Here is a 14,870-nt window from a genome sequence, read left to right as displayed (position 1 = left end):
TGGCTGCAAAACATCATGGCCTTTTATAAACATGTAGCCTTGAAGCTGCAGACAGAAAGAGAAACTCAAGAACAACAACACACCCACGACCTCAATCAAGCACTAATCAGCTTTGTAACCCAAATCTGATGAGCTGCAAGTTGTTTTTCACCCAAATACCTTCATGCTGATTCATTTCCCCAGAGCAGGATGTAACTATGAGTCTTTGGTCCAAAAAGTCCTGAAGCTAATCGCTTTAACAGATTCCAAGGAAGCCTAAATGAGGAAATTGGTCCCTTTTATTTTCCCGATAAACTTCATTAAATACTCTATCAGAGAAGAAAGAGAAGGACGGAGGAGATGTGTTCAGGTAGAGACATGAAAGAAAATGCAGTGAAAGTGAGCTGGAACATGTTGCTGCAGGACACGTTCTCAGTGTCACTGATGAAGAAAGAAAGTATGAAATGTTAATAGAATGGGAGAGGAGGGTCAAAACCTCTTATTTATAGTGCAGCGTGTCATTAACGGCCTTCTGCTCACACATTTATGACTCGCTTGGAATTTTTGTACCATCAACTTTGGATATTAAAGAAGGAATCTTTTACAGATACAACAGTTTCTAAAAATTTGTTTGTTTTTTGCTGTTTGAGAGGCTGCTTGAACAACGATATCTCAGGAACTATTAAAGCTGAAATCCTGAAAGTTTCACTGTTATTTCTCATCATGCCATTGATTCAGAATCTGCATTACTGGAAGTCACAATAAAACAAAACAAAACGTGCAATACTTTTACATATGAAATGCTTCTGAAATAGTTCTCGAAAATATAGAAAAGTTTGTTTTGATGTTGAAGTTTTATAACTGATTGAACAGGTATGACAAGTTGTACCAGTAAAATGAAAATGTTGGTAGATATTCTGGAGTTTCAAACTGCTTCACTGCCACAGATTCTGAATAAAATGACGATTTAAGAGAAAACAAAACAACAAAATCAGGATGAATTGAGCTGAAATGACCAGTTTGTTGCGCTGAGCTGAAGATGTGATGAACCACATTATGCCTGTATTTAAAAATTATGATATTTCTGGTTGTATTTGGAGACTCACACACAACATGGATAAATAAAGACATATCTGTATCGCTGGATTCAGAACTAACATCTTTTATACTTTGAATAAGAACCACCTAAACACACATCGTCTACAGCAGCGACGACAGCTAGCAGCTGAACATTTCCTTTCAGGCAGACAAAACTCGACCTGCTCTGCTTCTGAATCACATCTAGTTTCTCTGCCTTCTACTCTGACAGTCTGCGTTGTGGTTTCAGAGGCCGCAGTCACTTCAATCTGTCATTTTTAGAAGAGGTGTTGCATCTAGTCTAGCAGAGTTACAGCAACAGGTTCAGTAACTCTCTGTTCAATACAGCTGCTATCTCCTCTCTTATTCACAGCTTTGTTTAATAAAAAAGGATCTAATTTTGAGCTAAATTTCTCTCTTCTTCTCTGAACCACACAGCTACATGAGAGTCATGGTTGTGCAGCTGTGAATGGCGTTAAAGGTAAAAACAAAAAGATAAAGATACTAGTGAGAGTCAACATGAGGTGCTTTGCTTTGCTAACAAACGTTTTGTCCTCTTCCTCTTTTCAGAATTTGTGCACTGTCCCTATAACTTGTTCTAAACTTGCAAAGCCTGAAGTCTGTATTATATGGAACTCATATTTCAAAGTAAGTTCTTTGAAGTTCCTGTCAAACACATGTGTGATATACAGCTGTGCACATGTGTTCACTTTTACTAGCAGCTTTCAGCCCTTTTTGTCTTAAAAGGAAAATCAACTTTTATTTTTCACTAAAGTTCTTACAGTTACCATCACATGCACTGTGAAAAAAATGTTATTGTATGGTAAATGTTAACTGTTGTTGATTTACTGTATTAGAATCAGCAAAAATATTATTATTTTACAAATGTTTACCGTGAAGAAAAAAGAAAAATTCTGCATATTAAGGACTGAACAATATTTGTCTGATAGATTTTCTATGTTTTGTTAAAATACAGATAGCATCTAATAATAATAAGAATAAGAATAAAAATCATACTATCAATTTATATGGTGACTGCAACAGAACTGTACATCCACCCCCAAAAATGTGTATTTGTATGCAGTTTCTTACAGTGTAGAATCGACGGAGATACAGAAGTTTTTCTTTATTTCATCTCACTGAACGCTGGAAATATTTGAGAGAAGCAGCAGCAAAGTCTGACAGAGACTCAGATAAAAATAAATAATGATAAGATCAGGAGTTCAGCAAAGCTTCTGCAGCCTGAAGGAGAAAAATAGATCCACATTCAGAAAAACAAACAAGACCACGCTGTGAAAAATGAAGGTCTTTACTGTTCTTCTCTGTAATTTTTGGAGCAGTTTGTTGGTATTTTTTTTCTGATTTTTACATTTTCACTAAATGCAATTTAATAACTTGTGAAATCACAGAAAAAAGTTTCAATTTGCATGTTAATGTGGCTAATACTACTACTAATAACACGACTAATAACAACAATAAAAACACTAATAACAGTAATAATAATGATAAATTATAAATTTTATCGGCAAATCTAAAAAAAAAACCTCTAAATCAAAAATGTGTATTTTTATAAATCGTAATACTTAAAAAAAACATTGGATCATGAAATTATTTTTTTTACAGATATAAATCTGGAAAAACATTAGTTTATAAATGTTTGCCATTATTTGAAAAAAAGAAAAAAAGAATTTCAGTTTTTAAAAATGGTGAACAATTTTTCAAACTGTAATTTTACAGATTTACAGTTTTGGTTATTTGCATCTAATATCGAGTAAAGTCACAGAAAAAAATTCAGAAATTTACATGTTGACAGTAAAAAAACCAAAACAAACAAAAAAACAAAAAAACAAGCCAAAGCTGTAAATAACATTCACATCAAAAATGTGGATATATTTTTTGAATAGTTTTTCATTCTTTTACAATGTTTGACTCTAAAAAAACTAACTTTTTTTTTTTATTTTTTTACTGTATTTAAATGGACAGAAATAGCATTATTTGACAGAAGAAGAAGTATATTAAGGATTAAATTCTTATTTTACAATTCTTTTGTTTTGGTAAATCATAAACAAATCTACAAAAATCCTATTTATTTATTATTTATTTAAGATTATGTTATTAGTGTTATGAATAAAATTATGTTATTAGTATTAATTTACATGTCTATTGTAAAATAAAAATAAAAAAACAGGTCAAAACTGTAAGTGATGTACAACTGAAAAGTCATTTTTTTGGTGGTGTAAGTCCTTCATTCTTTAACAGTGAGTGACCACAAACTTACGGTTTTACTTGACATTTATCGTCATTTTCACACTTTTTCACAGCCTTTCAACGTTTCACTCATCCACCTCTTTCAGATTCATTATCAATGGCACCCAGCTGCCACATTTACATCGTTTTCTACTGATGTTTCTTTAATTTTTCTGGCATCAACAGCCTCTTTAACTTGTCTAAACCTGCTGATCTGCGCTTCAAACTGGCAGCGGAGCAAAAACAGCAGAAAACCTTCATCAGCCTCCGGAAATATTCGGATATATTTTGCTGCAGTAAGAAGCAGAAAGTGTTGAAGCCTCACCTTAAAGTCGCTGCTCTGAGGCGCAGTTTTCCTGCTTCATGATGAAAACTGAGGCTCGGTTCGGTTCGCAGCTTTCATGGTTCCTCTGCAGCTGAGAGGAGGAGGCGGAAATACGAAGCCTGCTGTGATTGGCTGAAGGGATGAATCCTTAATTAGTCATTAAATGTTCCCCAAAACACAAACGGAACACGATAACCTGCATGTTTGTCACCTAAAACCACTGTGATGCTGCTACCACCTAGAAAACATCATGAATACGTTTAACTGTGCATAAAATATAAAGTCACACCTCCTTTTTTGATGTCACACGTGTGCAAAATGTTATTAAATGTATAAAAATGTTATTTTTCAATAAATAAACTGTAGACAGATAAGAGGTGAAAACACTGCTGAAGGATTTCTGACACTGAACAGCTTCATAAAATAAGATAAATTAAAGTACATATTTAGGAAAAATAAGGAAACTTATACTAATATGATATTGATATTTACAGGATACTTTTTATGGAGATTTTTGCTTTAGAAAAACACGAAACATGCCATTAATCTGTTGTGTTGGACTAGACAACTGATCCAGTGGTGGAAAAGAGTTTTTGGACATGCTTAAAATTTTACCAAATCTCAAATTTTGTTGTGAATATTTATGGAAAAATCTTTTTGTGTTTCAAAAGGTGATGCTCTTGTAAACAAATACAAATTATGTTTTTATTTTTGTTCATTGCTTACAAGAAAAACTAACTGGCTGAATTCTACCAACACTCAAAAATTCTTGTTTTAATGGAACCAATCAATTTAAAGTTTTCAATGGCTTTTTTTAAAGGATTTGTTTAGTATTATGGCTGTGATTGTACTAAAAGAAATTGCACCTAAGAGTGATTCTTATCCCTCGTGTCGTCCTGCGGGTCAAAATTGACCCGTTTTAAAGTTTGAAAATGTCCCAAAAAAATAATATTTTCACAGTGACACTTCTGATGTCCACATTTTCAACAATTTTTGGGAAATCTTTGAACATTTTTTGGTGGGAAAAAAAAAGAAATGTCAAAAATGTTTTTCAGTGAATTTTGCTTTATTTTGGTTGATTTTTTTCTGAATGTTCTTAAGAAAATATTAGAAGTTTTACTGGTATATATGGAATTATTTTGGATATTTTTAGGATTTTTTTGGAAGACTTTTACTAATTATTCGAAAATATTTACAAGAATATTCTTGGCAATTTTTTTGGGGGGGGGTACATAAAACTTTTAAGGGAAAGTTTTAAGGAATTATTGGAATTTTCTTCTTGAAAGTTCTGTAAATTTTCAAAAAGTTGGGGAATTTTTTTGCTGAATGTTTGGATTTTTTTCAGATGAAAAAACAATATTTTTTAGGGTTCGTAAATGAAAACTTATTTCCACCACTGTAGTTCCAGATCTGAATCTTATTTTCCTGCAGAAATATTGAAACTGACGCCTAACTGAGAACTAAGCTGATAAGAGCTCTCATCTGTCCACCTGGACTCTTCTGAGCTATCTTCATGTGTTCATGTGTTGGAATGCTGCTTTTTGCGTTTACATCTGTGCCTAATTATGCCACATTTGTTTGGTTTGAGTTTCCTCCCTTTGATTTTAATTAAAGGATGCAAACAATAAATTGGTTAAAACTTTCCCTGTGGCGTGCCGTGAGTATTTTTAGCAATGTTTTCAGTAACTGCATCATATTTGTGGTGAACAGGACAATATTTGGTCTAAATTTAAAACTAGAAGTTCAGATTTAATACATGAGAAAAAGAGGCCTCAGGGTAGAATCTGACTGAAATAAAAGTCGGTGACTTTTTGTTTTTTCAGTGTTTCATTTGTCCATCTCTCTTTCTGACGACAGATTGAACCCTCCTCAGCATGCAGGAAACCAGATGTTCTGTCTTTCTTCAGAGATTATTTCTTTCAGCTGGTCTTTGCTGGACGGTTCTGTTGCTCTGTCTTTGTCTTCAAAAGAGTCCAGAGGTGTTCTGATTGTGTGTTTTCAAACTCTTGTGTTTGGCGCTAAACTTTGGATGGTTTTCATGCTGGAATATTCTTCTTCTGCAGGCTGGGAGTCGTCTGGTCAGCCGGTATTTTGGTGGAAGTAGTTTGTTATCTGTGGAGTCATTTTAGGAGAACGACCGCTGCAGCCATGATTAGTGGAACTATGGTTCATTCTGTGCCTCCTGATTACTACTGCTAGCCTAGCCACGCTAGACAACCCACGGCAGCAAATTTAATTCTCTGCCAGGGTGGGTCTAGTTACCCTCCATAAGGCTCGAGGTTTGATGCTCCTAAAACTAGCCGGACCAATCACCATGAAGTGTCGAGTCAGAAGGCGGGCGTAACTAAGTGACGACAGAGGCGCAACGATTCTGACAGAAACAACCGGAAACAACTAGCCTAGGGTACGAGTACTTGGAATTCTGTAAAATTTGCGCGTTTTATGGTTTTTATCAAAACGATTTGCGCAACCAACAGCACAACAAGACATTTTCGGTCTTCTTTCCGCGGTAAATACGGCGCTTTTTGCGTAGTCACTTGAGAGTGACGTAAGAGTGACGTCGGCTCCAAATCCGTCTATACTACTGCCACTGTTTTTACTGATTTTTTTCGCCTCGTTTCTTTCTCTCTACAACACTTAGCTGACCAGATAACTTATGCAAAGTGTAAACACTCAAAACACAGACAGCACATTACAGTGATAAAGACACGAGATCACGTTACAAATCGTGTTTTGCTTTGTTTCATGTGCAGCTTCAGGACTTTGGTTTTCTTTCTCCAGAGACACAGGCAGAAACTACAATCTGCTAAATCTCTGGTCTAGACTGTGAGGAGATGGACCGAACAGACAGCCAGAATTCCAGACCTGCTTTGATTGCAGCTACGAGTGTTGTGGAAGTTTTCTCATTTTCTTACTTCTCAACATAAGCGACTGAATAAGATTTCTGTTCTTGTGCCCCAGAGTATAAAGTGGTTAGGTTTTGTTGCTTTATAACTAAAACTGTACAAACAAACAAACAAAAATCCCAAAACTTTATGAATATTCGGCAGCTGCAATCAGGAATGACGCTGCTTAAAACCATTCACTCTATGAAAGTGGAAACATTTGAGAGCAAAATCTCTAAATAATGTAGACAGTAACACAGGTTTAACTCATCTTTTTTCTTTGGATAGCTTGCTGTCCATATAAACAGTAAACATCCAGATCCAGCTCATAAAAACGTTGGAAAACGTTGTGTGTATGTAAATCAGTTTATTGCAAGAAGACCACTGGAACAAGGCCAACTTCTTTATTTCTGCCCAGAGGTCCTCATCAACAAAAATGAGGATTTACAAACAATTCAACAGACATGAGCATAAAACGACAATAATAATCTGAAAACTAACCGTCCTACATTCTAAATACTGTATATATCTCAAATCTAACTGCTCATCAGAAGTTTAAAGTAGCATTTTCCTCCTGATATGTACAGCAAAAATCAAGACAGTGCCTTTTTGATCTCCGAAATGCATTAAAATTACACACAAAATAATCAGAATTATGAAAGAGGCATGCAAACCGACCAGTATATGTCTAAAAGTCTAGCTGAAAATATTCCCAAACCGCCTTCCAATGCAGCCCTACAGCGCCATCTAGTGGCTGCAGGAGGAGCAGCAAGTAAAATTAAATGAAATTACAGCTTTTCCACGTTTAGTTTGAACGCACGCTGACACTGAGTGGAAATACTGCTGGAGACAGCTCAAACAAAAAGAGGAAATCACAGTTCACGACTGCACGCTTCCTTTTTTATGAAAATGAATCTTAGTCGGGATTTTGTCACTAATTTCATTTGCAAGAAATAAAAACGCTTCGACTGAGAGACACAAAATGATCACAAGCAACATGATGAGAGCTTCTTTGTGGCTCCTGTTCGTCTCATTTTCAGGCTTTATGCAGTGGTTCTGTATCTGTTTGAGTTCATTTTCTATCTCATTTTAGTCAATCCATGTCCATTTGTGTTCATTTTGCATTTGCTCTGTTAGTTTGTATCTTTTTCTGGATGTTTTGAGCTATTTGGTGTTTATTTATGCCTGTTCTGAGTCTACTTTCAGTTGTTTTGACTCAATTTCTGTTCATTTTGACAGCTCTTGCTGTCTTGAGTAGTTTTTAGCCTCTGTAGTTGTTTTGTGTCTTTATATGTCATTTGAAGTTCCTCTGTGGTTGTTTTGAATGTCTACTTTTCATAGTTTTGACCATTTTAAGTCTCTTGGAGGTGGTTGTGACTCATTTTGAGTTGATTTATGGTAATTTGAACTGTTTTTGTTGTTTTGAGGTATTTCCAAGCCTCTGTAGTTGCTTTCTGCCCCTTTGTGTTCATTGTGCTTCACTTTTTGGCACGTTTGCATCTTTTTCTGGTAATTATTTTGAGTCTCATTGTCACTGTTTGCGCGTGGTTGTTTTGAGTCAGCTTTGTTGTATTTTTAGTAATTCTGAATCTCTGTATGGTTGTTTTGATAATTTCTGTGGCTGTTTTGAGCAATTTAGAGTCTTTTTCTAGATGTTTTGCCTCCTTGCATCTGCTTTAAGTCATTCCTTTTACTGTGTCTTGTTGTTAAAGATGTTTTAAGTATTTTAAGCCCCTTGTACTTAAGAGTCTCCTTATAGTTCTCTTAGGTTATTTTGAGTGATTATGAGCCTTTGTAGTTGTTTTTAGTCATTTTGTAGCTGTTTTGAATCTCCTTAAAGCACTTTTTGAGTCTTTATATGGTTGTTTTCTGTAATTTTCAGTCAGTAGTTTTGATTTCCTTTACAACTGTGCCTCCTTCAAACTATTTTTAGTCTTTTTTAGTCCCTCTGTAGTTGTTTTGAGTCTCTTTGTAGTTGATTTGAGCCATTTTGAGTTTCGGTTTAAGTCTGTCTGGAGTTGCTTGAAGGTAATTGTAGCTGTTTTGAATGAGTCATTTTTGTCTATGTAGTTGTTTAAGCTATTTTGAGTCTCTTCGTAGTTGTTTTGTGTCATTCTGAGTCTCTTCATAGTTGCTTTAAGTCATTTTGCATCTCTGTATCATTGCTCTGTCCCTCTTTGTGGTGGTTTCTTTGACTAACAAAAACTGTTAGCAGTTACTTCAGACAGAGGCTCTGAACCAGGTCCCCCCCGATGCCTTTGGGCTCCTGATTCAGAGCCTGGTAGGTTTATTTAGTAAATCCTTTAATGTGTAGGGTCAGTGAGGAACTAAAATCTGCATCCTCCTCACAACTCGACATCCTCTTCTTTAAAATCTGCCGTGTTGAACTAACATACAAATGTTGCGATATCATTCCAAACTATACAAAACTTATAAATTATAAAGTTCTATTCTTAAATATAAACAACATCAAGTCAGTTTCCAGTACTTAGATTATATATTAGGTACAGTACATTGTACAGCTCTGTTCCACTGAATACACTGTACACGATCCAAAGGGCTGAAACTGGTGGTTAGACACGATCTTTGAATAAATTAATTCATAAATAAATCATGATTATGTCTTCCCAGTGACAGTGGTTTCCTTGGTTCTCCATCAGATTGTAACACACACACACACACACACACACACACACACACACACTGTGCCCATTCTTAAGTCCAAATCTACGACTTCTATACTAAAAATACTTTTGGCTTTTAAGAAATAACGTTATACTCAACTAGAAACTAACTCTTCTGATATAATACAAGAGGTCTACCGTCTAGAGGGAACTTTAACTTCAGTAGTTACATGTTTAATGTACCTGTAGACGCTTTGCAAATAGAAGAATAAAAAGAGTTACATCTCTAACCCATAAAGTGACAGTGCTGGATGTCAGTTCCAGGTAGATCCCTTTCTTTTGTTGGTTAAAGAAAAGTAAAGCCCACATCTACTCGGACACGAAAGAAAAGAACAGCTAAGAACAGACTCTATGTGAATAGTGTTAAATATCTCTGTCAGTGCAAAGCTAGAGCTGTGGCTAGAACAGCATGCTGCATGAGACGTGTTGAAGCGAGTAAAATATCGTCGTCGGATCATTTCGGCTTTGCAAGACCGATCCAGTTGTGCATAAGAGAATCCCGTATATCAGCTAATATTCTATAATCCTCAAATATATACAGAGAAAGACAGTTCTTTTTTTTTTTTGCTTAAAAATACCTTAAATCGTGTGCTTATACCCAAACTTGTACAAAGAGTAGCAAACAATCCAGCTGAAAATCGCTGATTCCTCTCTTCCCTCGCCTCGGTCAGTAGCAGCGTGTTCACCAACAGCAGCCGTCGGTGTGGATTCAGTTCACTCCAGCCAGCCTGTCGGTTCGACTGGCAGAAACCTTCTGCTGCTGGAACTTTCTCTTTTTGCGCCTCCAATCCTGAACAAAAAACAAGAAAAAAAAAAACCCTCCTCAAAGCCTCCGGTGTCCCCTTTCTCTTTCTCTTTCGTTTGTATTGCACCAAAGAAAAATCATACAGAGCTCTATTTCTCTAAAAAATAAAAGTCGGACTTGGTTCCAAGGCGCCAAGAAACTGGAAGCCAGGTGAGGTTTCCTCCATCAGAAGAAGAAGAGGAAGAGGAGGATGAGGAGAGGCGGGTCAGTGGATGTCTCGGCACATGGGGAGGTTGACAAATATGAAAACATTGAACTCGATGAGGATGGAGAAGCACAGGAAGATGGCGTACATGATGAGGCAGGCCAAGCCCAGTCGCCGGTCCAGAGTCCATTTGTTTAAATGGACGCCGAGAACCTGCAGGAAGACCAGATCCACTTTAGAGATGCAACTGAGCAAGAAGAACAGATCTGAAAGACAACATGTTCTGCTATTTGGGGGATTTCTCTTCAGTGCGTTATACTGCTGACTTTTGGGCAAAACTTACAAAATATTTGCCCAAAAGAGAGTCAGTTGCAGGTGTCTCTGGATTTCCACTCACTGATGTGTTATGTTTGTCTGTTCTCACTCTGCTATATCCTGCTATCCTTACTCTCACCCTAACCAGTCAAGGCATCTGTCCTCCCTAAACCTGGTTCTGTCTGATGTTTTTTGGTTCGTTTCCACTGTTGCCAAGTGCTTGCTCAAGGGGAATCTAAAATGAACTCTGAGTTGTTAGATTTCTCCATTTAAAATTTGCAATAAAATTTAACTGAATAGAATTCAAACAGTCCATATTCTGCTAACTTTCTTATTCAGTCTGCTATCCTGCTACTCTTACCATGAAAGGTGAAGGCAGATGTCTGCCCTCTCTGAGCCTGGCTCTGTCGGAAGTCTTTGTTTTTGTCCTTCCTGGTAAAGAGTAGGTTTTTTGGCTCCCATCAACTGTCGTCAAGCCCATATTCTGCTTTTTAGGGGGATTTTACTTCTCTTCAGTTTGTTAGATCGGCACTTTTTGGGCAAAACTTACAAAATCCAGACCAAAAGAGAGTTTGTTGTCTTTGCAGGTTTCTGAATTTATACGTCTCTGATCTGCTATTTGGGGGATTTAATTTCTCTTCACTGTGTTATACTGCTGATTTTGGGGCAAAACTTACAAAATATTTGCCCAAAAGAGAGTCAGTTGCAGGTGTCTCTGGATTTCCACTCACTGATGTCCAAAAATGTTCATTGTTCTGTTATGTTTGTCTGTTCTCACTCTGCTATATCCTGCTATCCTTACCTTCGCCCTAACCAGTCAGGTGTCTGATTCTGGATTTATACGTCTCTGATTTGCTGTCACTGGCGTCCCTGATCTCCAAAATGTTCATTATTCTCCTATGTTTGTCTGTTCTCAATCTGCTGTCACGACCCCAGCGGTCGAGGCAGATTTCCACCCTCCCTTAGCCTGGTTTTGTCGGCGGTTATTTGGTTCCTTTCCACTGTTGCCAAGTGCTTGCTCAGAGGGTATTTTTGCAGTGGTTTTGTATCCAGTTGTGTTTTTGAGCTGACTTTACACGTGTCCTTAGCAGTGCTTTCATATCTTTTTGGCTCTTAGAAATTCTACAAAGCAAACTCAAGATAAATTTTTTGGCTTGAAGACAAAAAAGAAGACTAAAGGAACTCATTAATCATCCTGCAGCGTCTCAGATTCGTCTTCTGACTTCATTTTCAGGTCTCGACCCACAGGTTGGGAACCAAAGCTTTTCTGAAAGCTGGTGGCGACGTTTTTCATATCACCCCGATATAATTATGTGCCAGCGGCTGGTTTCTAAACTGTGACACACGTTTGATGCTCCAGCTGCTGAATCACCAGGACAGTGAGCTGCAGAAATCATTACTTACTGTGAAGAATACTGAGGCGAGTAAAAGCCCAACAGAGAATATGAGTCCTCTGCTGTTGAGATGGATCTGTGGAGAAAAACACAGGGATTTTATTTATTTTCTTATAAAAGTTAAATTGTCTGGGCTTAAAATGTCTTTAAAATGTGCTTGAAAAGCATATTATCCTTTTTAAAAAATCACCGAAATTACACAATTTATAAGCTAGACAGATTCATAACAGTTTTAACTTCTTGATGCTCAGTTGACAAACATACAGCAGTGAAGGAATAAATTACATTATAGCATTAAAGTCCTTTAAGATTATTGAACATCTTGAACATGATTAATGATTCAGTTTATATTTGTTTAGAACATAAATTGCTTTTGTTAAACTCAGAACCGGAAAAACCACAGCTGGGTTTGAAAGACGTGCTCATTTCATAAAAAATCCCCAAATTATACCATTTATCACAGCCAGAAACTGTAAAAATGGAAACATTTGTAAGATTTCCAACTTTCCGACAGTCTATTTAACTAATCACGAGTGATGTGTTGTTCCGTCAAACTTTTCTTTGCTAAATCTCATCTTAAAATTCTGGTATTTCATGAAAATCACTTCATTCTGCATGTGTCATTTGAAAATTTACAAAAATAAACGATTGGATTCTGTAACAAACTAAAAATTCTAAACTCCTTGGTGCAACTGTGAAACCCAGAAATTCTACTTTTGTTATTTTATATCTGTCATTCTAACATCTGGCACAGAACAGATTTCTGAGTTCTCTCTCCTGGTTGTTCTGTTTCCATAGAGGTGCAGGATTAAATATTGTGGTGAAAAATTTGACTTGCTTAGAAGGTAAAAAAATGGCTTCTTTATGCACCACAGACTTTTATTTCTCCTATTCTAAGTCTATTTTCCCTTGTAAAGAATATTCATCAGGTTGATGAACCAATAATATCTGCTGAGTGCAGAGCTCTAACAAATAAACTCTCATGTTCTCATCTGTTCTGATGAGTCCAGCAGAACCTCACTCACGTTGGATCCATAGTCGATGCAGAGAGTTTGCAGAGCCCAGGGGAGGCCGAGGCCCACCAGGATGTCGAACACGTTGCTGCCAATGGAGTTGGAGATGGCCATGTCTCCCATGCCTGAGGTGAAGAGAGCAACACCGACTGAGCACAGTTCCCTGTAACAACCTATCGACCACGTCTGCTAGCAGCAAATGTTGATTTCGGCTGCCCACATCTTGTTTGTGTACCTTGTCGAGCCACTATAACGCTGGCCATGCAGTCGGGGACGCTGGTTCCTGCTGCCAGGAAGGTGATGCCCATGATGACGTCAGGGATGCCGAGAGTGAAGCCGATCACCGTCACCTGCAAGCAGACGGACAACACAACTCAGTCTACACCTTTACTCGTTTATTCTTCAAGCAGTAATAAAAGAAATGAAAAGAGTACCGTAACTGGTGTCATGAAAGTAACCCAAAAAATCTATATATTGACCCTACAGTGTTGTTTATGGAGTAAATTTTCTTGGTTTGTTTGTTTTTTGTGTTCCTGCCCAGGAAACAGATACAAATTAGCTGCTGACTAATATCATTGCTGTCCCTGCAATTAATAAACAATAGCAATTTTAATTTTTTTTAAAGTTTTGCCTACTTAAGTCAACGTTTTCATACAGCACATTTAAGACACTAGCTGTTGTAAGTGTTTTTCAGTGACAAGTACAATGATTGGCCTTGAAATTAATTCAACAACTGGTGGAGACACAAAGACTTCTTTTTTTCAGTATCCTCCATGGATCCTCCACATCCATAGAGCCCAAGTTGTTCATTTTGGCCTCACAGTTGTGGAGCTGCAACTTTCAGATTTTTTTGAGGGAGAAATCTAAAACAATAGCTCAGAGCTGAAGGGAGTTAATAACAGCCGTCAACAGTTTCCAAAATTATGGCAAACATCATAAAATTGTGCATCTGTTCACTAAACACTGCAGCTTCTCACTATTTTAGAAATAAAAGCTACCTGCTGAAAAGTTACTACACTTCAGGTAGAATAGTTACTACCAAAATGCTCAGAAAGAGTTTTTTTTTTATTGATTAAACATTTGCGATGCAGATTTGAGAGAACGTTTAAAGTCACATCCACAGCTGTGTTCTGAATCACATATTCTTTGGTTTTACTTTCAGTATGTACCGAGGCTGCATTTAACCCTCGTGTCATCCTGCGGGTCAAAATTGACCCGTTTTAAAGTTTGAAATGTGGGAAAAAATATATTTTCACAGTGAAACTTCTGATGTTCACATTTTCAACATTTTTTGGAAATATTTAAACATTTTTTGGTGGAAAAACAAGAAATGTTAAAAATGTTTCCTAAGAACATTCACAAAAAAAAATCAACCAAAATCCAGCGAATTTTGCTGGATTGTGGTTGTTTTTTGTCTGCATGTTCGTAAAGAAAATATTAGAAGTTTTACTGATATATATGCAATCCCTTTATATATTTTTAGGATTTTTTTGCAAGATATTTACTTATTTTTTGAAAATATTTACCAGAATTTTTGGCCAAATTTGGGGGATTTTTTAAAATAAAACTTTTAGGTGAAATTTTAAATAATTATTGGGATTTTGTTCCTGAAAGTTTTGCAAATTTTCAGAAATTTAGGGAATTTTTTTTGCTGAATTTTCGGATTTTTTTTCAGACAAGGAAACAATATTTTTGGTGCCTGCAAATGAGGACAACAGGGGGTTAAAAATCACATACTGTTGCAGTATCATACAGTTGGGAAATACTACTTTGTCATGACATTACATCCTAATCTTTGACTGTCTTGCTCATATATTCATTATGTCACTCATTGACTTCACTAGTTTTTGATTTGTTTGTCCAATTTGATAGATTTCTAATCAAGAACATGACGAGAACAAACTGTCAGGCTTTTATTTTAATTTTTCATGTGATATTGTTGTTCAAACAGCCTCAAATTTTAATGTGCGAAAAATACCTTCTGAATGTGGGTCAACGGGG

The 14,870-nt window shown here is 36.5% G+C and overlaps 2 protein-coding genes across 3 annotated transcripts in view; both read right to left on the bottom strand.

The window, feature by feature from the left end:
- The window catches only part of LOC110950666 (ras and Rab interactor 2-like), a 53,736-nt gene extending 49,974 nt beyond the window's left edge, over nucleotides 1–3,762 (bottom strand). For both annotated transcript variants that reach the window (XM_051945513.1, XM_051945517.1), the window contains exon 1: nucleotides 3,629–3,762. The gene's annotated coding sequence lies outside the window, so the exon portion shown is untranslated. The remainder of the gene's footprint in view (nucleotides 1–3,628) is intronic.
- Nucleotides 3,763–6,903: 3,141 nt separating this feature from the next.
- The window catches only part of LOC110967485 (sodium/potassium/calcium exchanger 3), a 71,023-nt gene continuing 63,056 nt past the window's right edge, over nucleotides 6,904–14,870 (bottom strand). Inside the window, exons 14-17 of the mRNA XM_022217112.2 lie at nucleotides 13,105–13,219; nucleotides 12,882–12,994; nucleotides 11,867–11,932; nucleotides 6,904–10,360 (exon numbers count right to left, since the gene is read on the bottom strand). Of these exons, the coding sequence (XP_022072804.2) occupies nucleotides 10,208–10,360; nucleotides 11,867–11,932; nucleotides 12,882–12,994; nucleotides 13,105–13,219 (447 nt within the window). The 3' untranslated portion in view covers nucleotides 6,904–10,207. The remainder of the gene's footprint in view (nucleotides 10,361–11,866; nucleotides 11,933–12,881; nucleotides 12,995–13,104; nucleotides 13,220–14,870) is intronic.

Source organism: Acanthochromis polyacanthus, chromosome 3, assembly GCF_021347895.1.
Source record: "Acanthochromis polyacanthus isolate Apoly-LR-REF ecotype Palm Island chromosome 3, KAUST_Apoly_ChrSc, whole genome shotgun sequence".
Taxonomy (NCBI): Eukaryota; Metazoa; Chordata; class Actinopteri; family Pomacentridae; genus Acanthochromis; species Acanthochromis polyacanthus.
Note: the sequence above shows the minus strand (reverse complement) of the source record. Positions and strands in the feature narration are given on the sequence as shown.